Source organism: Suncus etruscus, chromosome 8 (assembly GCF_024139225.1).
Source record: "Suncus etruscus isolate mSunEtr1 chromosome 8, mSunEtr1.pri.cur, whole genome shotgun sequence".
In the NCBI taxonomy this organism is placed as follows: domain Eukaryota; kingdom Metazoa; phylum Chordata; class Mammalia; order Eulipotyphla; family Soricidae; genus Suncus; species Suncus etruscus.
Window position 1 is genome coordinate 117,473,088 of NC_064855.1, and position 24,940 is coordinate 117,498,027.

Here is a 24,940-nt window from a genome sequence, read left to right on the forward strand (position 1 = left end):
ATGTCTACATAAAATATTATTGTCAATGATATGTAAGCCACTATGATTAAAATAAAAATTATATTTATTTTAAAAATGGGAAAAAGTATGTCTAATACATAAGCAATAGAATTATTTTTTTAAATAATTTCAATATTGGGGCCGGAGAGATAGCATGGAGGTAACGCGTTTGCCTTTCATGCAGAAGGACAGTGGTTAGTATACCGGCATCCCATATGGTCCCCTGTGCCTGCTAGGGGCGATTTCTGAGCATAGAGCTAGGAGTAACCCCTGAGCGCTGCCGGGTATGACACAAAAACCAATAATAATAATAATAATTTCAATATTTTGCACAGGTACCAAAGCCCATTAAAAAATATTTCCAGGAGCTATAATACACCCACCAGAAGTGGGGGGGCTTGCTCTCAGCTGATACAGGTTCCATCCCCCGCATTCTTATGGTCTATGCCTACCAGGAATAATTTATGAGCACAGAATCTCTGAGCACTGCTGGGTGTAGCCCCAAAACAATTTCCAGAATTTTATATCAACTTCTGTATGTCTGAATTATAAGGAGTGGTCTTTTTTGTTTGTTTGGAATCTGCTTTTAAGACTTGGAGACTCACAAGATCCACCCCCACCACCCTCAGCAATTAGTCAACAATTAGGCCAGTGGCTGAGTGCAATAAGCCTGCAGATGAGAAACTGCTCAAGATCTGGAGCAGCAGCAATGCCTGGGTCACTTCAGTAGTGCTGCTAGGCATTGTTAAGTCCAGAACTAAAAAGACTACCAGGGAGACAGGCAGTAGTGTAAATGCAAGGGAGTTTAGTTCAGCATGCTGGGGTGCAACAACTCCTAAGACATGAGGACTCCAAGAATGGCTCATATGCCAAATTTAAAGGGCACTTAGGGCTCAGTCCAGGGGATCCCCACCCCTGAGTATTGACCTTTTTAAAATTATTGGTCCTTAATACAAGGTTCGTTTAGGATTGATTGTAGTTCAAATGTAGCCTCAGACAAATGGTTATGGAGGGCTGTCAACTCAGCGAGGGCTGATTAGGCATCTCCAGATTCAGGGTGCAGTGTCATCTGACTATCTGCCCATTGCTGCAGACTCGGTGCGGTTGTCATGTGGCCCTCTCTCAGCTGCTGTTTAGCCTCTGATATCTGACCAGGAAGCCAGTTCCTTGAATATCCCCATAGGGTCTGGTTCCAAGAACTGCCTGTTCTTTTAGGCTTCGTTTTTTTTTATACATTAGAACTGCAGTCTGTCATGGCGGCACTTAGGTTCACAGCAAAGCAACTTCCAAGTTAATTTTCTAAACCAAACTTTGGATTGGTTTTGGATTGGTTTAGATATTGAGCCAGATGAGGTGCATCCAGCTGCAATATTCTTTCCCAGCCTAAGGAGTGAACACTTATTCACTAAGTAAAAGAAATAAATAAATTAATGAAAAGTGTGAGCTTCATGAAAATAAGCTATTTGATCGCGAAGGAGGGAAGAGGACAGTGGATTATTGTTTTCAATCTATCCCACAAGGATGCTGGGGAGAAACAGGAGAGAACTGACTTCCTCCTCCTTCTTTTACTTAAGATATACAAGACCTGTTGCACCAAAGTAGCACAAAAATGACCTGCAGGCTCTGAAATAGATGCTTATTCAAGGAGGTGAAAGCTATAGTTGTGCTAGTCTTTCTGCCTTCTTATTTTTGCATTCTTTCTTTTCTAAAGAACAGTCTCCCACAGGAAACCGCACAGGAAGAGGAAAGAATAAAGATTCCAACTCTACTAGTCTACTCTTCCTCTGAGAGGCAGTAGTGCGTCCCAGATTATCACTCCCTTCAGTGACCCACTGTAATTTTGCAGACAAAACATGAGAGTGCAAAAAAGAGAAAACTGTCATTAAGTGACATTCATTTCTGTCTAAAAAGTAGGTGCATATACTTACTTAGTAAACTCAGAAATGTTCACGCTTCCCTTTCTTGCCTTGTCAAACCTGAAGAGATTGTCTTAAAACTTGGCTTTTCATTGCATTTACCCCTCAATTGAATAAAAGTACAGTGTACAAAAACATCTACTACTAACAAAGAATTATATAGCAACTCCAAAGCCAAAAACTTTGGGGGTCCAAAAAAAATAGTGCAGTGGACACTGTGCTTGCCTTTCATTATAGCCAACCACAGTTCCATTCCTTGCACTGTATATTGTACCCCAATTCCCAACCAAGAGTGATCCCTGAACACAGAGCCAGGAGTAAGACCTCAGTACCACAGGGTGTGACCCAAAAGCCCTAGCCCCCAAAATGAGGTGCTATGCTTTATTGTAAAAATTTCTATATTTTACTTATCCCTATGGACTTTGAGGTGTGAAATCCAAAAAATGAACTTTCACCCAGAGCCACAGTTCTAGAACAATCTTTTATATCTAGATCTGGAAGGAGGAGTCTGGCAGAGTCTTCCAATTGTACTTAAAAGCTACTGCAGGTAAGTGCTCCTACATAAACAATGCAGAAAGGGTCAAGTTCTTACCCCATATTTCTGAAAGATGTGTGATCTCTGGGAAACTGGTCAGGAACAACAAAAGTTGTTCAAGCCAGAGCCAGAGATGAGTGGTGAGGACTGACTACACTTCTTCTTTCCCATGCTGGCCTCCATGCTGGGTGAAAACTACTTCCTTTCGTTTCTTTGGACCCTTACTTCCACTCTGGCCTTTTCCCCAAGATTTGCTCCATGCTGCTTCTGTAATGATGATTGCAAGGGAAAATCTGAATCAAAGAACTCAAATACAAGGCCTTCCAAAAATTTCAAGTGTCCACAGCGGATTCATGGAAAGATTCATGAGTTAAGGAAAAGTTAAAAACCCAAAGCACTTCAATCAAAAGACTAGAAAGAACATTGAATAACATTTGATTTGTAATTATGAAATACAACTGATTTCTCTCTCTTCCTTGACCTCAGTACTCACACTCGAGTCATACATTGTTCCCAGTTATGTGTCCACTCTGAAGGAACCATGCAATTGTGATCAAATGGCCACCAAGTCAGTGGCCTCTAAATCTCCCTACATAAGGGCTCTTTCAGGATGGACAGAAATCAGCTCTCATTTTTCCTGCTATTCCCTTAAACATCCAAAGAGAAGCTGAGTGAAAAATCTGGTTAAATCCAGGTCTATACTGACACTACTCTGCACATGATTTTCTCTAGTGCCTGCAGATGAGATCCTAGCAAATCTAGCAGAAACCAGATTGAATCCTTGCCCCAAGGGTTCCTTCTCGTGCAAGGCCTGAATTCACAAGTATGGATCTTTCTCTCCCAGTGACAGAAAAGTCTTGCCTTCTTGATTATCTTACTTTGTGCTTTGAAATTATGAATTGGCAACCAATAGGTTGGGAGCCCTGCAAGTAAAATCAGACAGAAAATCTGGTACTCTCTCATATGGTTTGTCCTAGGGATTGTTGTTGACTCTCAGGTCACTGATCTGAATCATGTCCAGATTGTCTTTGGGAATGCTCTGGGTCTTAGGAGGATGGTACTTCCAGAAAACTTCCATTTACAGACTTTTCCCCGTATCACCGGGATATTTGCTATTTATCCACACTGACACCAGACAAGTTGTTTGGAAAGTTGAAGGGGGTGGGAGGTAATTTATTTTTCCTTCTATATTCCTTGGTTGGTGCATTCACCGTTGTACGCTGCAACACCTTCAAGTTGCAATTGGATACTTAGAAGAATCAAAATTCACCTCTGAGGTCCTACAAATATTTACAAGGGCAGTGAAGCCACGTAAAATCCCCATCAAGCTCCCCCCAAATCCTGGTTTCCCTTGTCCATCTATCAAGTCTTGCAGGGCTTGTAAAATTTAGGACTGGGGAAACAAGTTTGCAGAAGGCTTGAAGGATGGATGGATGGATGGATGGATGGATGGATGGATGGATGGATGGATGGATAGATGGATTAGTGGGTGATGGGTGGATGGGTAGATGATGAATGGATGGGAGTGAATGGGAGAATAGATGGATTGATGGGTGAATGGATGAGTGGATGGTGGGTAGGTGGGTGGATGGAACTATGGGTAGATGCATTGATGGATGCATGAATGGATGGATAGAAGAACAGAAAGATGGAAGAATTAAAGGAAGAATGGAAGGCTCAGAGGATGGATGGAAGGTTGAATGATGAAAGGATTGAAGGATGGGAAGATGGAAGGATAGAAAGATGGAAAGTTGGACAAATGAATGGAAGGATGGATGAAGGGTGGGTCGGGATGAATGGTTGGATGGATGGATGGATGGATGGATGGATGGATGGATGGATGGATGGATGGATGGATGGATGGATGGATGGATGGAAGGGTGGATAGATGGATGGGTGGATGGATGGATAGAAGAGTGGATGAGTGAATGGATGGCTAGATAGATGGATGGGTGGAAGGAAGGAAGGAAGGAAGGAAGGAAGGAAGGAAGGAAGGAAGGAAGGAAGGAAGGAAGGAAGGAAGGAAGGAAGGAAGGAAGGAAGGAAAGGATGCAAAGATGGAAAGATGAATGGGAAGATGGAAGGATGGTGCCTTCTGCCTTTAACTCATGTGTGAAATGGGGAAACTTCAGGAAAGAAATTCCCAAAGAGGTGGAGGGGGGGGGCTCCCTATTGAGAACCTGCTCTAAAGTCACCCTGGAAGTGACCCCCATTCCTGATGTCCCCTGATAACTCGACCACTACCCCAGCTCGCCCTGGGCTAGTCCAGGAGGCGGGCGCGGCCACCTGTGGGCGGAAGCTCGGGCTCCTCCTTAGCCGCCAAGGCCCGCGAGATCCAGCCGCTCCCGCGCGACCCCGCGTGGTTCCCATGGCAACGCCCCCGCCCGCCCCCCGGAGGCGCCTGGGGTCAGAGGTCGTCGCCGTGGCAACGGAAACTTCCCGCGCTACGGCGGCTCGGACGGGCCATTTCCGCCGCCGCATTGTGCCGCAGAGTCCCCGGCGCGCCCAGCGCCCCGCGGCTAATGGGGGGGCTGCTCCCCAATTCTGGCCTGCCCGCGCCCACTCTGAGGGGCACAGCGAGGCCCGAGGGCGTCCCTGCCAGCCCACCCAGGATCCCCAACCAAAGGTGTGCGCCCTGGTGATGATGCCCAGCGCCCTGCATGCAAGCCTGCAAATGAGGGAGCCTGGTGCCTGCGTGTGGTGCAAGAAGCCACCAGCAAGTTTGGGGGAACACAGCTCAGAAGTGCCCCCCAGAAGCAGCTGAGGAGAGCCTGCCCACCCTGGCTTTCAGCACAGCACCCACCCCAAGGGCTGGGAGCTGGGTGCTGCTGTGTCCTAGGCCCCCAAGAACAGGGAGAGATGGAAGCCAGTTGCAACATCTTTGGGGAGGACACATCTGGAAGTGCTTCCAGCACTGCACCTCAAGGGTTGGGTTGGATCTGGGTGCTGGGTGCTGCTGGCTCCTAGGCCCACAAGAACAGGGAGAGATGGAAGCCAGTTACAAGTTTGGGGGAACACAAGCTCAGAAGTCCCCCCAGAAGCAGCTGAGAAGAGGAGAGCCCACCCTAGCTTCCAGCACAGCACCAACCCCAAGGGCTAAAGCTGGGTGCTGGGTCCTAGGCCCACAGGAACAGGGAGAGATAGAACACAGATTGGAAGTGCCCCCAGAAGCAGCTGAGAAGGGGAGAGTCCGCCCTGGTTTCCAGCACTGCACCCCAAGAGCTGGAACTGGGTGCTGGGTCCTAGGCCCACAAGAAGAGGGAGAAATGGAGGCCAGTTACAATAAGTTTGGGGAACACAGCTCGGAAATACCCCCAGAAGCAGCTGAGAAGGAGAAGAGCCCGCCCTGGCTTCCAGCACAGCACCAACCCCAAGGGCTAAAGCTGGGTGCTGGGTACTGCTGAGTCCCAGGTCCACAAGAATAGGGAGAGATGGAGGCGAGTTTGAGCAGCAGAGAGGAACAGAGCTGCCCCTGGCTCGAAGGCCTGTCCAACCTCTAAAAGAAGAAAATTAAAAACTAGGAGTGACAACAAAAGAATCAAGAGACCGAAACTCTTAACAAGCTGAACTTAAAATGGGCCTGTTTTACTGGCAGGCCAAACGTAAAAGGGTGATGGTTGGGGTGCACTCTGGGAATATTGCTGGAAGAAGGTGGACACTGGTGGTGAAACTGGCCCTGATTCGTTCTATGTCTGAAATCCAACTGTGACAGACTTTGTAAATCACAATGGTTTTAATACAGTAAAATTAAAAAAATAATAATAAAAGAAGGAAAAAACTAGGGGCTAGAAGCAGGGGTCTCAAACTCGGCCCTCCGTACAACATTTTGTGGCCCTGCCCTAGAGGAATCTTTTTTTGTTTTGTTTTAGTTGTTTGGGTCACACCCCCCAATGTTCAAGGCTTACTACTCACTTTGCACTCAAGGATCACCCCGAATTTGCCTCCTGTGGCCCCCAGGTAAATTGAGTTTGAGACCCCTGGCAGATAGTTCAGTGAGTAGGATACTTTGAACCCTGTTCTATCCCTGGCACCCCACAAGGTCTCCTGAGGTCCGTTGGTTGTGTTCACAGAGAGAAAAGAAGATGAAAAGGGCCTTTGCAGAGAACCCTCTAACTTTAGAGAAGTGGCTAAACCAAGACTTCATGAATACACTTGGACCCCTGCAAGTGTGGAATAGGGGAGTTTGAAATTGGGGCTCCTGGTATGCGAATCAGGTTTCCCAGCCATGGCGGGTTGAGACCAAGAAAGCCACAAACAGCTTTTTCTACTCCCCCCCCCTTTTTTTGTTATCAGTGCTATGAAGAACCATTGAAATAGCTAATTTCAAGTAAAAGGATGTTGGTTAGAGTGCCACAGTTAACCTCCTCCAGAAGCCCTTTTTTTAGTTGAACTTGTTAATGGTAGTTAAGGCAATTTGTTTATAACAGTGTTAGCTTTTATGGTCTTGATGTATAGTTCATCACCTATGTCCTCAAGAACCCTATTTCTCACAATTAATTCGTTAAATAAAAGTATGTTGATAATGTGCTTTGTGTCAGAGTTTTGTAATAAAACAACAATGAATGTACAACAGCTGTTGGGTAACTTAGAGTTAAGAGAGCAGATAATCTAACAATATACCTATCAAACAGCTGCCTCATGCCCCTTTTTGGCTTCTCATGCAGGAAGAATTGTTCTTCTCAGCTCCTTCATTCTCCCTTCAACATCCTGACAAAAGCAGGGAGTACTCTGCAGCCATGAGAGAAATACATCGGAAAAGAATCAGGACATACTCCATCCTTCTAAGGTTAAAGAATGAAAACACGAGTGCATCTTGGAGGTGAGTAGAACTAGCAGCCTCCATTCAAAAGCCACTGTCTTTCATGCTACATATAATTCTTCCACTTAATATGTGGTCCTTAGACTAAATCCCTGCAGAAACCCACTCAGTCTGTGTTTTCCTGACCCATAAGTCCTGTATGGGAAGGAGCCCTAAACTGCACTTGAAAAGTTTAACAAAGAATGTGTATACACACACACACACACACACACACACACACACACACACACACACACACTTTAAAACCTATAGAAGAGCTTTTGAATATACCCTTGAACATCACAACTGTTTCCCTTCAAGTCATGCGACTATTTTGAATAAATGCTTCCATTTTGAGAAATTGACACAGTATTTATAGAAAACTTCTGAGTCAATTGAGGGAGTCCTGATGCCAGCGTGTGCAAAGGAGCAAAAACTTTGCTGGTTGTCCTTGTTACCATATGTATAAAAACACTTCCCCAAAGTTCCCAATGTTTGTGTTGCTAAAACATGGAAGACTGGGTCTGAACATTTTTAAAGGAAAGGTTCCATGTGGGAAATGTGAAATGGAAGGATAGAATTAGATTTCGCACCTTCCGAAAGCAGTGCCTGGTTTGAGCGAATGTTCTCCGTGATGCTGTCTGGGATGAGAACAGGAAAAATATGTGTACAGCCAGCCATCCTCATTGTAAAAACCAAGTGGAGTTTCTCACGAACTGCATTTCCCACTTGAATTTAAATGTCACACAGAAAAAAGAGAAAGATCCAGTCTCCTAACAAGTCAAATAATGCCTAAACCTACCTAAAGTGCCATTAAGTGACACTTTTCTGCAAAAGCCATTTTGCTTTTTCAGTAACTAAAACTTCGTAGATGACATCTAAAGTCAAAACTGCTTTCAGAAGGCAAGACTTAGGAGGAGCTCTCATACCTGGGAGGTGCCCAAAAATGCTCTGTATGTAATGTCTCCGCGGGATAGATTCTCAGTGTTTGGAAATGCAGAGACATTGACAGCCCATCAGGAGGAGTGCACAAACTGAGGAGTAAAAGATGCTAACTTCCTATGTTTACTCCTCACTTCTTATTTTCTCACTTCTAACCACCAAGACAACCCTAAGTATTCAACAAGTAGCTTAAAGAGAAAAAAGTGGGACTGGAGCACTAGCACAACCTATAAGGCGTTTGCCTATAGAGTTACATCCTCAGGTTCTAAAACCAAAACACTGGAGAGATGCAGGTCTGGAAGCAAATGTCAATCTGGGAGGTAATGTATACGCGCACGTGCACACATGCGACTGCATAAAGTGAGAAATGGATTTAAATAGTTCCCACATGCTTGCCCTTTGTTCCTAAGAAGCAGCATGCTCCATGGAGGTCTGGAAACGCAAGAGAGCATTTTCCTCAAAATCTGAGTATTTATTCTGAAGCAAAAGACCACACCTGGAGGTGGGACCAGGTGCTCTAAACACCAATCCAAGGAGCTACATTCAAAGATGTTTCCAACCAATGAATAAACAAGACATATACTGAGTGGGGTGGAATCAAGTCAGTCCCACAATCCCATTAATTCTACATTTGCCTTGCACACAGTTTACCTGGATTCAATCCAGATATTCCCCTGTGCATAGTTAGAAGTGATCCCTGAGCCGGAGAGATAGCCTGGAGGTAAGACATCCAGAAGGATGGTGGTTCAAATCCCGGCATCCCATATGGTCCCCCGTTCCTGCCAGGGGTGATTTCTGAGCACAGAGCCAGGAGTAACCCCTGAGCGCTGCTGGGTGTGACCCAAAAACAAACAAAAAAACATAAAAACCCAAAAGCACTGGGGCCGGTGAGGTGGCACTAGAGATGAGGTGTCTGCCTTGCAAGCGCTAGCCAAGGAAGGACCTTGATTCCATCCCCTGGTGTCCCATATGGTCCCCCCAAGCCAGGGGCGATTTCTGAGCACTTAGCATCAAACGGGTGTGGCCCCAAAAACCAAAAAAAGAAAAAAAAAAAGTGATCCCTGAGCATAAAATCAAAGAGTGCATCCTAAGTACAGTTGGATGTGGCCCCAAACAAAATAATAATCAATCAATGAAAATCATTGAAAGGCGTATCAGGAACTAGAACATCTCAGTGAAAGCCAAGAGCAGAGTTGAAAAAAACCCAAAGAAAATAAAAAGGGCCAAGAAGTTCTCTCAAACTCACGTGTCTCTTCTCAAAGTACTGATACCAAAAAAGGCAACCCTCCCCGTTACCATGAGTGTGTGTGATTTTTCTAGACTGCACCGTACAACCAGTCCAGAGCATTTGCTTCTGTCCCTCCTGGCCACTCATACCAGCACTCAATCAAGTCATTTCAGATTGTAATAGTGTTTAAAACCTGTACTTTCCAAGTCCTGTCCAGTCATGAATGTGCAGAGGTTTCCTGTGTATGTGTACATCTCTGGGCATATATATTTGAGGATTAGTGTCTGTCTTTGCCTTTTGACCTGACGTACTGAAAAGAATGCTCATGACATGACTTTTTTTTTTTTGGATGGACTTTCGTCTCCAACTAAATCTCCAAGATTTCCCTCCTTAGTAGAGTCAAAGTTCAGTAACTTGAACTTGGTTCCCTGAAATGGCCTGTGATAACACCTTTGACGGATCTAAACCATTATGACTGCTGTAAAGAAACAAAGCAGCCTTCCTTCAAGCAAAATAAGCACCTTAGACTTAGTATTCTGTATTTAATGGTTTGCCTAAAATATAGTCACCTGGCGTGACTCACAGCAGGGAACGAAGCGGGTAACATCTATTGCTCTAAAAGAAAATCAGGGGACATGAAAGCGTGCATAGGTGCATGGTCTCAAACAATAATGAACTTTCTTTATCAAGATTAATAATATACCTCCCTATCCAAACTTTCTAAGTTATTGCCATTTTCTAAAGAGCACATATCCTACAGAGATATTCCTCCTGTTCTCCTAAAGTTAGATTTTTCACTTAAAAAACTATAAAAATATTTCATTATCACCTCTTACTCAAATACTTTGCAGCTAATAATTTGAGTAGATGAATAACTTTGCCCTTAAATTTGTGAATCTATTATCTGCTTATTTTCACCTTTAGTTGATCTCTGCTTATATAGCAGTACTTTTAGTTTTTCTCTGACTAACCTAACTACAGTTACTGACAATTTTTTTCAAAAGGAGAATAATCAGAAATTATTTTAGAACTTGCAATGATTCGATAGAAATAATCTAGTGAAAGTCTTTACATACTGTTCAAGCACCCACTTCTCATTACATGGTGGTATTCTGCCAAAATGCTTCTTTTGAAACCAGTTAATTGTCTTCATTTTAGATTTAAGATCATAATAGGTAGTAGTCAATCTGTTCTGTTGGGGTTTAACAGTTAAGAGGATTTCAGCCTTTGTCTTATTATAATTACCCAATTAACTTCTTAGCTGCACTGCTAGCTTGAGATTAAAATCCTGCAAAGGAGTCCTCGACTTGAAGACCAGAATTTGACAACTACCATCCTGAACCAAGAGGAACGGCCCAATATGGACTTGATTCAAGCATCAAAGCAAAACTTTTTCAGGTATGACTTAAAAAAAAAAAAAAAGTAGAGCACATTAATGTACCACTCTTAAAAGTTCTGCATAACTATCCCAGTTCCCAGATTAAAATCCCAATTAGAATCCCCTGACAGACTAACAAGGACTAATCCCACGAGAACCAATTGGCAGTATTGATAAATATACTTTGAATTAACCCATCAATTCACAGCCAAATCCTTGAGCATTCATACACTTCAAAATATAGAGCTCTAAAAATAATCTGTCATTCCTTTGACACCTTCCAAATGCCTAGGAATGGAATGGAGAGGAGAGGGCGAAAAAATCTAATTTATTCCCCATGGAGTAGGGGAAATGTGAAGAGAAGCTTTTGAACCCTGCAGAAGGAAATTGTTTCTAGTAAAAATCTGTTTGTTTTTTTTTTTGGGAGGGGGGGGAAGAATGATAAAAGACCAGCGACGTGATTTCTTGTCCCCAACTAAATTATATGCCTGACTGACTTCAAGGTCCCTAGACAAAAGGCAGAGTTCAACAACAACAACAATGCTTTTTTCCATGACCCCCTTCCCTGCTGGCAGGGAAGCTGAACCCCACTTGTAATGAGGTAAAAGAGGAACTTCTTAGGCCTCTTCTAAGTGCTCCCTAGTTGGGGGTTTGCTTCCACTCTGGAAGTCTTACTCGGGGAACTTGAGGGCTACCTGGGGGAAGCCAAGGCCTCAACAGTGTTGGGCTCAATGCAAGTTTTTAGGTTTTGTTTTGTTTTTGTTTTTTTGTTTGTTTGTTTTGAGGGGGAGCTCAGTTCAGGACTGAAGAGGAGGAGGTGTGGGAGGAGTGGGAGGGGGATGGGGCCTCTAACGGGAAGGTCCAGAGCAAGCAGGCAGTGCAAATCCAGGAAGGCTCAGTCCTTTTCCCCAAGCCAAATGCACCTGCCCTGGGGGGGGGGTGTATCTCTGCTGAAGACAGACCCCCCCACACACACACACCACACCACACACCCTGTTCCTGGCTGTATCCCAACCCTTACATAGTGCTCAGCATCCACAACCACCGCATGCATCCCCGCCCACCACTCCTCCTGATCCTCCTCCTCCAACTCCTGATTCTGATCGTTCTGCTCCTCCTCTCTTTCTCCTCCTCCTCCTTCTCTTCTTCCTCCTCCTCGTTTTCTCCTCTTCCTCCTCCTCCTCCTCCTCTTCCCCCACCTCCTCCTCCTCCTCCTGCTCCTCCTCCATGCGCTCCCACTCCGGGGCGCGCCGCCCCAGCTACGCGGATTTGCCAGGCTTGGGGGCGTGGGGGAGGTGGAGGTGCGAGCCTGCAGCCACTTGCTGCCCAGCCTGCTGCTGCTGCTCCGGATGCCAGAGCTGCCCCCGCGGGGTTCGGAGTGTCAGCGTGGCCCCGAGCAGCCATGATCTACTACACCGCAGTGCCCGAGTCTTGGAAAACGCAGGACAGTCGCGCCCCCGCCCCCGCGTCCCTCCCGGGACACCCACACCGAGCCGGGCCTGGAGAATGGGTGACGGGGATGGTGGCTGTCTCAACGGCAAGACCCCACCCCGGACTGGGGCACCCACACACCCCCGCAGCCCCTCCATGCGTGCGCGCATCCGAGCGCCGCCGCCACCACCGCGCAGTCCTCGGGCTTGGCCTCCCGGGTCCCCTCGCCCACAGCGCCGCGGCCACCCCCAAGAGCCTCGGAGCGAGTAGAACCCGGGGAGCGGATCCCGGGGACCCGACTCGCCTGCATTTGCATTTCTTATGTAATGCGCTGCAAGTTTCCCAGGGAGCGCCCTGGATGGAGAGTGGGGACCCGGGACGCCCAGAGAGAGAGAGAGAGAGAGAGAGAGAGAGAGAGAGAGAGAGAGAGAGAGAGAGAGAGAGAGAGAGAGAGAGAGAGAGAAGCCGGGACCCTCGGCCAAGCTCAACCCACTCGTGGAATCCCTTCCTACTGGGCTGATCGTCAAAGGGGGGCGTTGGGGAGACTCCACGGAACGGGTTGGACTTGTCCCGGGGGCTCCAGCTCAGCTCCAATGCTTTGGAGAGGTTGGAGGCGCACCGGCGCGGGTGTCTGTCTCCACTGCGGGCGCCCAGAAAAAGGCTGGAGGGTTAGAGGCACGGCTCCCTTACTTTGGAAAAACGGCCTGGAGATGTTGGGGGCGTGCAAACTAAAAGAAAAAAAGCCCCAAGTCTGGGTCGTGCATCTGTCCCGGCACCCCCGACGTCCCCAACCTGCGGCAAAGTGGAGAGAGCGCCCAAGGCTCCTGCTCCTGGCAACTATGGGAAAGCTAAAGCTAACACTGCTCAGCGCGGGCAGAACCGGGCCACCATCGCCCTTCAGGATGGCACCGACCCGATGCCACCCAATACCTTATTTTTTTTTCTTTCTTTTTTATTGCAAGAAAAAGTTTCCTCCTCCCTCTCTCCCTGCGGCCCCGCCAAGAGATGCTGCTTAGGGTTCAGGGGCGCACAGATGCCCATCCAGCTGTTTCTTGTTTACCCACCCCTAGGAGCCCAGACTCCTTCTTTTTCCTTTCTCTCCCCCCCCCCCCGCCTTCCTGCATAGCACAGCTGCGGATCTAGCCCAGCAAGCAGCAGACAGGTTATAATGAGAAAAAAAATCAAATTTAATTTAATTTAAAAAAAATAGATATAAAACAGATCAGGAAGCAGGCTTGGCTTACCAGTTGGATTCTTGTTTTTCTTCAGACTCTTACCACAAAGACACTGCAGCATATGCGTTCCTTTGCTGAAAATGTTCCAAAGAAACCACATTGATTTGGGCGAAAAGCAATCCAGTAGCTTAGACACCCTGAGGAAGAAGAGGTCCTTGCGGTTGCATAATAATAATTGGAAATCAGTTCTCCCGAGGAGGGGCACCGGCTTTACCATAAGGAAAAACGATAATATTCCAAACCTTCTCCCAGTATTTTCCCCTCACGTGGTCGATTTCTTTGAGACTTCCCAGAGATTGTTGTTTTTTTTTTTTTTTTTCGGCCAGGGTGAATGAATGGATGATTTTATTCCTCCTCGATCAGCGCTGGATTATGATCACCGAAGGATGAGAGGGTTGGAAGGGAGTGGGGGAGACGATCCTTTTTTTATTTTCAGCATCAAGCCCAGCCAGAAAGGCATGAAAAGAAAAAAAGAAAAAAAAATCCCAAGTGAGATGAGAGAGAACTAACCGGACAGAACCCAAATGCACAAATGTCCCAAAATGCACAAAAATGTCCCCAAAGAGACCACCATAATAATAGCCTTTTCTGTTTTCTTTTGTTTTCTTTTTTCTTTCTTTCTTTTTTTTTTCCTGGATGGATGGCTAAATGAGGATGGGTGGGTCAGGACTCAGTTCATGGAGCGCCCACAGCCATGGTGTAGATCTTCCTCCGGAGAGAAGAAAAAAAGAAGGAAAAAAAAGAAAAGAAAGAGGAAAAAAAAGCAGCACACAAAGTACCACCTGGGGATGGTGGAGTCCAGCTACAGAATCATTCTCCGGGCATCCATCACATCACCCGCGCGCAACGGGCGCGCAGCGCATCCGCACGAAAGGAATGGAAGATGCTGAGGCAGGTGGTACCCAGCACCCCTGGCCGGGCTCGGGCTGCGAGAAGACAGAGCTGGAAGCCCCGGATCCCCCCTTCCCCGGTTCTTGGCAGCCAGCCTCCTTCCCCCCACGGCTCCTGGTCCAGCGTGGGGGCAGCTCCGGGGCTCCGCGTCCCTCGCCCAGCCGCGGCTGCGAGTCCCGGGCACGCGAGGGAGGAGGAGTTGAAGTTGGCACGGAGAGCGCTGGCTTGCCATGACGTAGCCACGTGCTCGCAGACCGGGCACCAGTGAGCTGCTTCTCCCGGGCCCCGGGGAGGGCAGCGTCACTGCAGTCTCCGGGTTCTCGGGGGTAGGGGGTGGGATGGGGAGAATGGGGGTAGGGTCTGGGGTACACCCCCTTTCTCCTCCGCAAGTGCGCCCCTACGATCTAGGGCGCATCCTGCTTGCTCCCTGGCTTCTTCCCCAGCCAGCCAGCCAGCCAGCCGCTGGCAGCAGACCCTCCTCGCCCGCCTCTGCAGAGCTGCTGGGCTTAGTAGCCAGGTTTGCTAACTCGGGGGGTGGGGGTGGATGGGAGGGTGGAGGGAAGCCAGAGAAGACAGCCCCCCTCTCCCCCCTTGGAGAGGTGGGTTTGCAAAAGCGGACATAGAGCAACAGCAGCAGCAGTGTAAGAGGCTGGTGTGGAAAATACAAGCACCTAGGAGGAGGAGGAGAAGGGGGCTGGATCCATCTCTAGCAGCATCCCCCACTCCAGGCCTCTGTTTCTCAAGCAGCAGCATCTTAGGGAAACTTGGAAATTCCTTGAGTCCTTATTGTTGTTGTTGTTGTTTTGTTGGGGTTGTTGTTGCTGGCTCCGCCTTAAAGTGTTGGCTGGAAGAAAATAGAAACTAAACAGATGATAAATATGGACTTCCAGAAACAGGCTGAGAAAGGCACTAAAAGCCATGGGGGGGGGGCAAGTTCTGTTTGGGTGCAGGAGTGGACTTGTCTTGTGCCTTTTCTAAACAGGCAATCAGAGAGAGGCAAAGAGACAGAGACATACAGAGACAGAGAGACAGAGTATTGAGAAAGCACTCTGAAGAAATCTCACTCTGATGCCCTCCTTGTTTTGGGATTCATCACCCAGAATCTCCACTTTTCCACTGCACTAAGAATGTACAACCAGGTTGCCATCACCCCCTATTGTAACAGAACAGGCCAATTTTCTGTTTCACCTACATTTTCTACATCGCCTCTAGAAAATAAAAAATTTTAGGGCAAAGCTAACAATCGGCTTCACCTCCCCAGGGGTGGGAAAAATACAGTGTGGAAAATGGGACAAGCTATTGAAAAGAATAACATAAACTCCAGATACTAGCCATACAAAAATGACTAGATTTTCACATTTCTTCTTCTTTGGGAAAAGGAGATTGCGGAGAAAGTGAGTTAAAATTATGTCAGATGATTTCCATTTTCATAATATTTTAAGTCAAATTTTAATATATATTGAGTACATATATTTCTGCATGGGATAGTAACCTATAAAAAAAGAAAACAGATTAATCTTGTTCAGACTGTCTAGACAAGAAAAGAGTGATTTTAAGGAAAAGTAACTCCATGGTTATCAATTGACAAAGGAAAAATGAAATCGAGGTGTACTGTCATTTCTATTTTAGGTGGGACAAAAAAGGAATTCCAAATAAATTCCATAAAAGTTCCAGAACCAGAAAGTTAAATAGTGGTAAACTCAATGAACCGTTCCCACAATAATGCCTTATAACTTCAAGAAATGACGTAGATTAACTATAATCTAAATAAATCTGGAGCAGTAAAGAAAGAATGAATTATGAAGAGCCCTGGATTTTCATGCCAAATGAGTTACCAAGAAGAATTTGAAAAATTCACTAAGGACCAGAATTGTTTTTTGAGAGAAGAAAAATAGGATGCCTTTGCCAAATAATTAGGAAAAGATCCTCTTGTATCAATCAATCAGGGACAGATGCCATATGCTGCTCGGATAACATTCTGGGGTCTTCCTAGGGGGTCCAGAATATCCCAATATATTACCACTGGACATATGCCAGAGAACAGTTGGATCACTAACATTCGCCATCAAGGTCCTCGAATCTCATACTCTGCTCAAAGTTTTTAGAAAAATTTGGTTCCCTGTGGAATTTCACAAGCAGAGTAAAATCTGGGGAGACGTTCTGCCATTTTTGCAATACCCCATTATTGTGATTATACGCTAAGTTTGTGCAACGAGACTATTTTTTCAAGCAGCTCTTCTTGACTTTCCAACAGCAATGCTCTTTCTGTTTTGATAGTGAATTTCATCCCTATTAAAAGAAAGAGTGATTGGGGCCAGGCGGTGGCGCTCGAGGTAAGGTGCCTGCCTTACCTGCGCTAGCCTAGGAGACGGACCGCGGTTCGATCCCCCGGCGTCCCATATGGTCCCCCAAGCCAGGAGCGACTTCTGAGCGCATAGCCAGGAGTAACCCCTGAGCGTCACCGGGTGTGGCCCAAAAAAAACCAAAAAAAAAAAAAATAATAATAATAAAATAAAAAAAAAAAAAAAAGAGTGATAGGCTGAAAGAACTATGAAACTATGGTTTCTTTCAGTGTCTTGGTAGGAAGTTCTTTATGTCTTTGTCCATCATCTAAGGAACAACATAAAGAGTGACTAATTATAAGCACTATTTATTGAGAATATATTATGCCAGGTAGGTATCATGCTACTTTATTCTGTTTCATACCATTTTAAGGAATGAGAAACCTTTTTTGGGGGGGCCACACCCGGCACTGCGCAGGGGTTGCTCCTGGCTGTCTGCTCAGAAATAGTTCCTGGCAGGCACGGGGGACCACGTGGGACACCGGGATTCGAACCAACCACCTTTGGTCCTGGATCAGCTGCTGGCAAGACAAACACCGCTGTGCTATCTCTCCGGGCCCTTATCTCTATTTTTATGTTTTTTGGGTGTGTGACTTGTTTCTCTGTTCTTTTCACCCCCAAATGCAACGGCAATATAATGAAGCACCATTTCTTCCTGCAAAGGCACACTAAAAGAGGGGAAATCCCACGTATATAACAAGCTCTTATCTACTAGGGATAAGAACTCATACTTATTTACAATACAGGGGAATCTCCCACCTTGAAAATATGTCATGTGGATCCATCTTAGATGCCAGAAGATTATACACCGACCATCCAGACTTGAATCCTGAACCCCAGACATAGAATCGACACAGTTCTTCACAACAGCTACAGGAACCAAAGCCCACCTGGGACATCCTGAATACTACTCGATCTCCAACATGTGCCAGTTCTAATATGATATCCTGACAACGAGGAAATTGGGAACAAATGAACATAAGAACAGGTTAGCCTACCTTACCAACTAATGATAAAACAAAATTGGAAGACTTACCACACTATGAGCTGTGCAAAAGCCAAGAACGTGATCTACAGATGACAGATATGTATTCTGGGACCGACAAGAAAGCCCTAGTCTAGGGTTTGGTCTACATCCTGCATAACAATCATGACCTCCAATTCCAGATTCCTGACTGAGGCAATTGCAACTGAATGGGTCTTCTGGAAACATAACGAAAGATGATATCCCAGACTCCATCTGAGCTTCAGCACAAGGGCCAAGACCACTAACCACAGAAGACAGATTAAAATGACATCAAGGAAACAGAACTTCTAAAATCACAAAGAAAGTCTTCATCATAAGTTCCACTCCTTGACCTGTGCACAGACTGAGACCTCTATATTTAGAGGCCTGTCTTTATCATCCAGATCGGAGCAGAAGTCTTCCATACGGCACAAAAACACCAAGGGGAGAGTAAATGAACGTGAAAGGAGTCTATAGATAATCCCATGACAATATAATCCAAGGGTAGAGAAACCCTGTATCTCTTAGGCCAAGGGGATTCCCGTTACGGATGACCCCAATATTTACTGTGCCTATGTGGGGAGGGAACAAAAAACACTAATCCTTTTTTTATTTTTTTATCTTAATTTTTTTATTATTTTTATATCTAGTTTTTGTCGATTTCTTTGTTTTGGGGGTAGATATTGAAGTAGTTGTCCATTTTTTAATTATATATTTACTTTTTCTTTCTTCTTTTCTCTTTTTCCTCTTTGCGCCTTGTCATATTTCGTATCTCAAGACCATGGCAACTATGTGGTGCATATTTTTAGTGCTGCAGTGCTCACTGGATATTTTATTTGATTCCTGTTTTTGAACTGTTGTGGTGTTTCACCTTCTTCTTTTCCCCATCATCCCTCAAACCAAGGATGAGAGCCTCTAGAATGACCCCGCTCATAGTCAGCGTCGTCAATTTTTACCCCATTATATTACCTTTCTCTTCCTCAAACAAATCCACATAGCTTGATCTTTCTAGTCCCGCCTCCCAACTAGAGGGGGCAGTAATGGAGGCACCAAGACCAAACAGTTATAAGACCACTAAGTAATAAACTAGACACAGAAGGGACCACGCATTCTAGCAGCCCCTGTGGGGGAGAGTGGAGGATATGGGAGGCAGGATGGGAGCGGTTGTGGGAGGACAATTCGGTGGTGGGAATTCCCCTGATTCAATGTAAATATGTACCTGGAATATTACTGTGAATGATATGCAAGCCACTATAATTAAAATAAAAATTATATTAAAAATGAAAAAAAAGGAATGAGAAACCTTTTATTACAATGTACAAAATTTTCATAGTTCCATAGTTCTCTATGTATGGATATATCATCTATTTATATTACATCTGTGATTGATTACATATGTCATGTTAAAAAATATCACATATAATTTATATTGCATATATTACAGGTGTAATATGTAATATATCCTATTATATATCATCTATTAACATTGCATTATTTACACTACATTACATATTTATATCTATGTTATGTATCATATGTATTTATGTTACATATTCCATCATTAAACAAATAAGCAAGTGATACCAAGTTTTTTAATTTTCTGATTTGGGTTGCACCAGGCTGCTCAGAGGTTACTCCGGGGTCGGAACTCAGGAACTACTGACAGATCCCAGACAGTGCTCAGGAATCTATATGGGATGCCAGGGATCAACTAGGGTTAGCTGCCTGCAAGGTAAACTCCCTACCTGCTGTACTATTGCCCTAGCCCCAACACCAAATATTTTTATCTAGAAAAGGTGACTCTTGTTATATTTGGGCCTAAGAATTTGCAATTTCCAATAAGGCCTGGATGCCTCAATGTTTCTTGCTCAATAAATCTACTCCTGAAAAGAAAATGTAGTAAACTCCATGTTTCTTGCTGACTCGTAAAATTAAGCCAGATACAAAACAAAGCAGGCCCAGTTATGTGAAAGATTCCCTTCTCCTCCTCCTCCTCCTCTTCCTCCAATCCCTCCTTCTTCTCTTCTTTCTTCTTCTCATCCTCCTCTTTCTTACTCCTCTTCCTCTTCTTTTTTTCTTCCTATTCTCCTGCTTTTTTCTTTTCCTTCTCCTTTTTCTTCCTCTTCCTCTTATTTCTCTTCTTTTCTCCCCTCTCTTTATCTCCTCTCTCCCTATCTCACCCTCTTTATCTCTCTCTACCACTCTCTTTCCCTCTCTTTCTCTCCTTTTCCCCTTTCCCCACTCCACAACATATCCATGATCCACTTTTAGCTTTTCAGATCTCTATCTACAAATATAGAGAGACTTGATCCTGGCAATGGTAGACCTCTGTCTAACGACTCAGAAAACTCTGAAATGAAGACCCCTAAGAGAAATTTCGCCATGACTAAACATACTCCTTTCCTTACTTTGAGGAGAGGAAATTATCAGAGAGATTATCAGTGTTTTACATCCTTTCTCAACATCTCCTTGTGGGGGTTCAGGCATCATCTTCCACTTCGGGAGCTGGTACTTTAACACAAAGTTCCCTCCCACCTCTCTATCTCCCCTTCATCCTCTGGACACACAGACCAAGACAGGGCTGAGGAGGGTAAGCAGTGTGTCTAAGGGAAATGTACCTACTCCCCAAATAATCTCTCTTCTTCGAGTAGTTGTTGCCATTTCCAAGAGTGGGGTAAACATTTAGGAAAACTAATTCATATACACAGGTCAAGAGTTACTTGTTCTCTAAGAAGCTTCCTCTGTAACCAAAGTCCTGTTTGTTCCTCTCCTTCTGAGGTGGGTAGTCATATTTCCTAATTGAAATTTAACTCAGATGGGGATGGGGAGAGGCAGAATTAATTATCTTTGTTCTTACTGTGCTCGCAGTATAATAATAAAAAGGCCAGGAGCCTGCCAAAAGTTGCAGGTGAATTCCCTTGAGTTCTCAGAAGTCTGACCGTCTCTTGGCACAAAGCTAGGAGGCTTTATTTCACACCTCAATAAATTTTAACTTAGCCTTTAATATATTGTAAAGCCCAACTTCTTACACAACTCCAGAAAATTCAAAGGACCCCTTTATTCTGTCCTCCTGAGCAGATAGGATTTAACTTCAAGCAGAATTAATCTAAAACTTCCTGAGGACTTCTTTAGCATGATTCACTATATTGAATTGCCCAGATCTCTCGAACCCATGTTCTCTGAAGAACATCCAGTACCTCTTTTGATATGATTTATACTTGATATGCATGAAATATTTTGACTAATCCCCAATCAAACTGGTGATAGTGATTTTATAAACTACATTATGTCTGTCTTCCCACCGACCCAAAATGAAAGGAGGAGTGAGGCACCCTGGTTGAAAAATAGTGTCATCTGTGTTTTAATGTGCTCCAAGAAAAGTCGCATTTTCTGTACAGAGAGTCTGGCCCTTTGTCACTCAAGCTAGTGACCAACACAGCTTCAGATATAGCGTTTTAGGGGCCGGAGAGATAGCACAGCAGTAGGGCATTTGCCTTGCAAGCAGCCAATTCAAGATGGGCAGTGTTTCCAATTCCAGCATCCCTGTGCCTTCAGGGAGCGATTTCTGAGCAGAGAGCCAGGAGTAACGCCTGAACACCACTGGTTGTGATCCAAACAAACAAACAAAGGCAACAAAACAAAACAGATATAGCATTTTAAATTGATAGAAGACTTGTCTACTGAACTTTCTCAGTTTGGAAAAAGAGTTATATATTCTCTGATTCCAGATATCATTTACCCTCACTACAGTTTCTTCATAAAATCTGTCTAAAAAGGAAAAAGATGGGAGAGAGAAAGAGAGATGTCTTCCTCAGAAGCAAACAGGGAGAGAGGGCAGGAGGGAAACTGGGGACACTGGTGATGGGAAATGTGCACTAGTGAAAGATGTTGGACATTGAAAGACTGAATCTCAATCATGGACAACTTTCTAGCCATGACTCAGGTGCTTCAACTAAAAAAAATATTTCTAACAAAAGTATTTGAGAAAAAATAAAATGTGGGTTGCTCTGGCCTCCAAAGCAACTCTTGAAGGCTCATTTCCCATGTTTCAGCCTAAGTTGCTGGAGAGTCTTGGGTCTGATTTCATTTGCAACTTTTTTTTTTTTTTTTTTTTTTTTTGGTTTTTGGGCCACACCCAGCAGTGCTCAGGGGTTCCTCCTGGCGATCTGCTCAGAAATAGCTCCTGGCAGGCACGGGGGACCATATGGGACACCGGGATTTGAACCTACCACCTTTGGTCCTGGATGGGCAGCTTGCAAGGCAAACGCCACTGTGCTATCTCTCCAGGCCCATTTGCAACTTTTCTAGCACTTTTAAGGCCTCTTGTTCCACCACTTGCAATCAAACTATAGTATATGGCTTCCATTTTATCATTATTATCATTACTATTATTATTGCCCAAATTCCAGGCCTTTGCAACTACCTTAACCGAACTCCTTCAAGTCCTCCAATTGTGATACTAGCTTGATAGCTAAACATTCAGTCTGACAATGAGTGCTACATGTTTCATCATATACTGGCTCATATGCAAAAAGATTATTTCCTCTTCTGAGTGTGTGACAAGCACACTAAGGGGCTTCCAATTGGCCGTTTTGGGGTAAAGAATTCTTTTAGGCACTTTTCACTGTGAATTGACTAAAACTAATTTGCTTGAGCTTATTTCTTCCGTGTCCTCAGTAATGAGGCTTGTATAATAACATTCAATTCTAGCATTAAAATATAAGGAGTTATTTCACATGTAAACCAAATTTTCTGCAGTAACTGAAGATGTGTCATTCAAAAAGCAGTTTATCAAAATTAATGTGAACATGGCAATCCAAAAATGTGTCAATCTACATTTAGAAAAGAGAACAAAGCAAATAAAGAAATAGCACAACTCAGAGTGAACTATTATTCCAAACAGTTAAATGGTACAAGTGTCTGGGACTATATACATCCAGAAGTCAAAAAGTATAGGTATTTATCTTTAATATAACACCCAAATAATTACAGACACATACATACATTTAATTATCCATGTCACGAATATGTAATTTCCACATAATTTCAATTCTGAAGGTTACATGAAAAGGGAAAATGGCAATCTTTTGTTCACATCAACAGACATTCTCATGAACATTTACAATATTTTAGTCTTCAGTGTCAATAATTAAATTTCTGTCCATGCAGGAGTGAAAATATTTAAAGCCTTGTGTCTGAACATTGATTGAGTCTCATGTATTATTGGCATCTGGACAATAAAACACTCTTACTTTATTACTTGTCTGAATGAGATAAATAATAAAACATCCACACATGTATAATAACTCCAGATAATTGCTACTTAGCATTAATTGTGCTGTTGTTTTTTTTTCAGTCAACATGATAAATCATTTTCAACCACATGGATGGTCCTTGAGGGCATGGTGCTAAGTGTAATATGTCAGATGGAAAAAGACCAATATCACAGAATTACTCATATGTGGAACATACCAAAATTAAGTGGTAAACAAAGCAAATGTCAAAACTAAGAGACAGATTTGTAGGTTTATAGGAGATATGGGAGTCAGAGAATGGACACAATGAGTAAAGGGGACCAACAGGTGGTGGATGGATATCAGGCTTTTGGTGATAAGTACTGTGTGGCCTATACCACAGATTCTCAACACCACAAGATCTCTGTAGACATACCTGTCCATCTAGAAGCTATGTAAATCTGTTTACTTCCTTACCAAATTTCAAAATAAAGCATGAGGGAAGTATAGAGCAACCATACAGCAGTATAGCAGGAGGAGCTATTGCCTTGCATGTGACTGTCCAGGGTTCAATTTTCAGAATCCTGCATGGACCTCTGAGTATCACCAGGAGTGATTTTTGAATTCAGAGCCAGCAAAAATCCCTGAATAAGGTCAGTAAGGCCCAAAAGCAAACATACTGATAGATTGGATGGATGGATAGATGGATGGATGGATGGATGGATGGATGGATGGATGGATGGATGGATGATAGATAGATAGATAGATAGATAGATAGATAGATAGATAGATAGATAGATAGATAGATATAATAAAGCATGGGAATAAACTTACATAAGTAGTGAAACATAGCCAAAAGTTTATAGTTGACGAATTTAAACTTCTTTAATAAAATGGGAATAAGAATAGGAAAAAAGTTGCATCTTAGCCACACAATGCCACAACACACCGTTTGTATATTGGTTTTTTTTAATTTGGTGGGGTTATTTTATTTTATTTATTTATTTATTTATTTTTGGTTTTTTGGGCCATACTCTGATGCTCTGGGGTTACTCCTGGCTAAGAGCTCAGAAATTTCCCCTGGCTTGGGGGGACCATATGGGACGCCGGGGGATCGGGGGATCGAACCGCTGTCCTTCCTTGGCTAGCGCTTGCAAGCCTTACCTCTAGCGCCACCTCGCCGGCCCCTATTTTATTTTGTTTTATTTTATTTTGGTGCTGGTGGTGGTGGTGGGAACCTGGAACCAGGGTCAGCTTCATGCAAGCACCTTACTCACTGTACTATCTCTCCAAACCCAATTTTTATTTTATTTTAATTGGAGTCTGATAGACACCTAGAGAAATGCATGACTTCACCTGACTCTTTTCATACATGACCATACAACACACACACACACACACACACACACAAGAATACAGAATTGTTGAGTAGCCCCAAACCTCATTTAGTAACCTTGCTCAGTTCATTTGCTCTCACAGCCACAGGAAGTGACTGACTTATTTAGCCATTTATAAACCTGGAAGCATAAGTGTATTGTTTGTGCATGGCACTTCCTCCTAAATATTCTCTTTGAGAACCACCCAAGTGGTTACAGAGAGCAGTAATTTCTTCTTTTTATTGCTATGTTCCACAATTGAATAGACCACAAGTTATCCATCCATGTTATAATTAATGGGCCCGAGGGAACTTCCTATCCAGATTGTATGAGTCTCTGTTTATGTTTGGTGTCTGTGATAATAGTTTTTATTGGTGGAACAGGGGTGAATAAGCCTCCAAGCTGTGTTCAAGAGGTGGGGTGGGGGGTCCTAATTTTCAGCCAGTTACACAGGCGGTTCAAAACCAGAGTGCAAGGTTCTATGCAGATGGGGGCTTTGCAGTGCTGGGATTTCCCAGGACACAGACTGTGAGGCTTGAGGGACCCTGTGGAGCTGGGGATGTGCTGAGGATTAAACCAGGGTCAGGGGCATGCTAGGTGCCTTAATCCTAGGACTGTTTCTTGGGCT

At 44.3% G+C, this 24,940-nt stretch overlaps 1 protein-coding gene across 1 annotated transcript in view; it reads right to left on the reverse strand.

Annotated features, from left to right (window-relative positions):
* Nucleotides 1–14,517, reverse strand: part of FGF14 (fibroblast growth factor 14) — a 583,803-nt gene extending 569,286 nt beyond the window's left edge. The window contains exon 1 of the mRNA XM_049778631.1: nt 13,473–14,517. Within this exon, the coding sequence (XP_049634588.1) occupies nt 13,473–13,680 (208 nt within the window). The 5' untranslated portion in view covers nt 13,681–14,517. The remainder of the gene's footprint in view (nt 1–13,472) is intronic.
* Nucleotides 14,518–24,940: the final 10,423 nt, after the last annotated feature.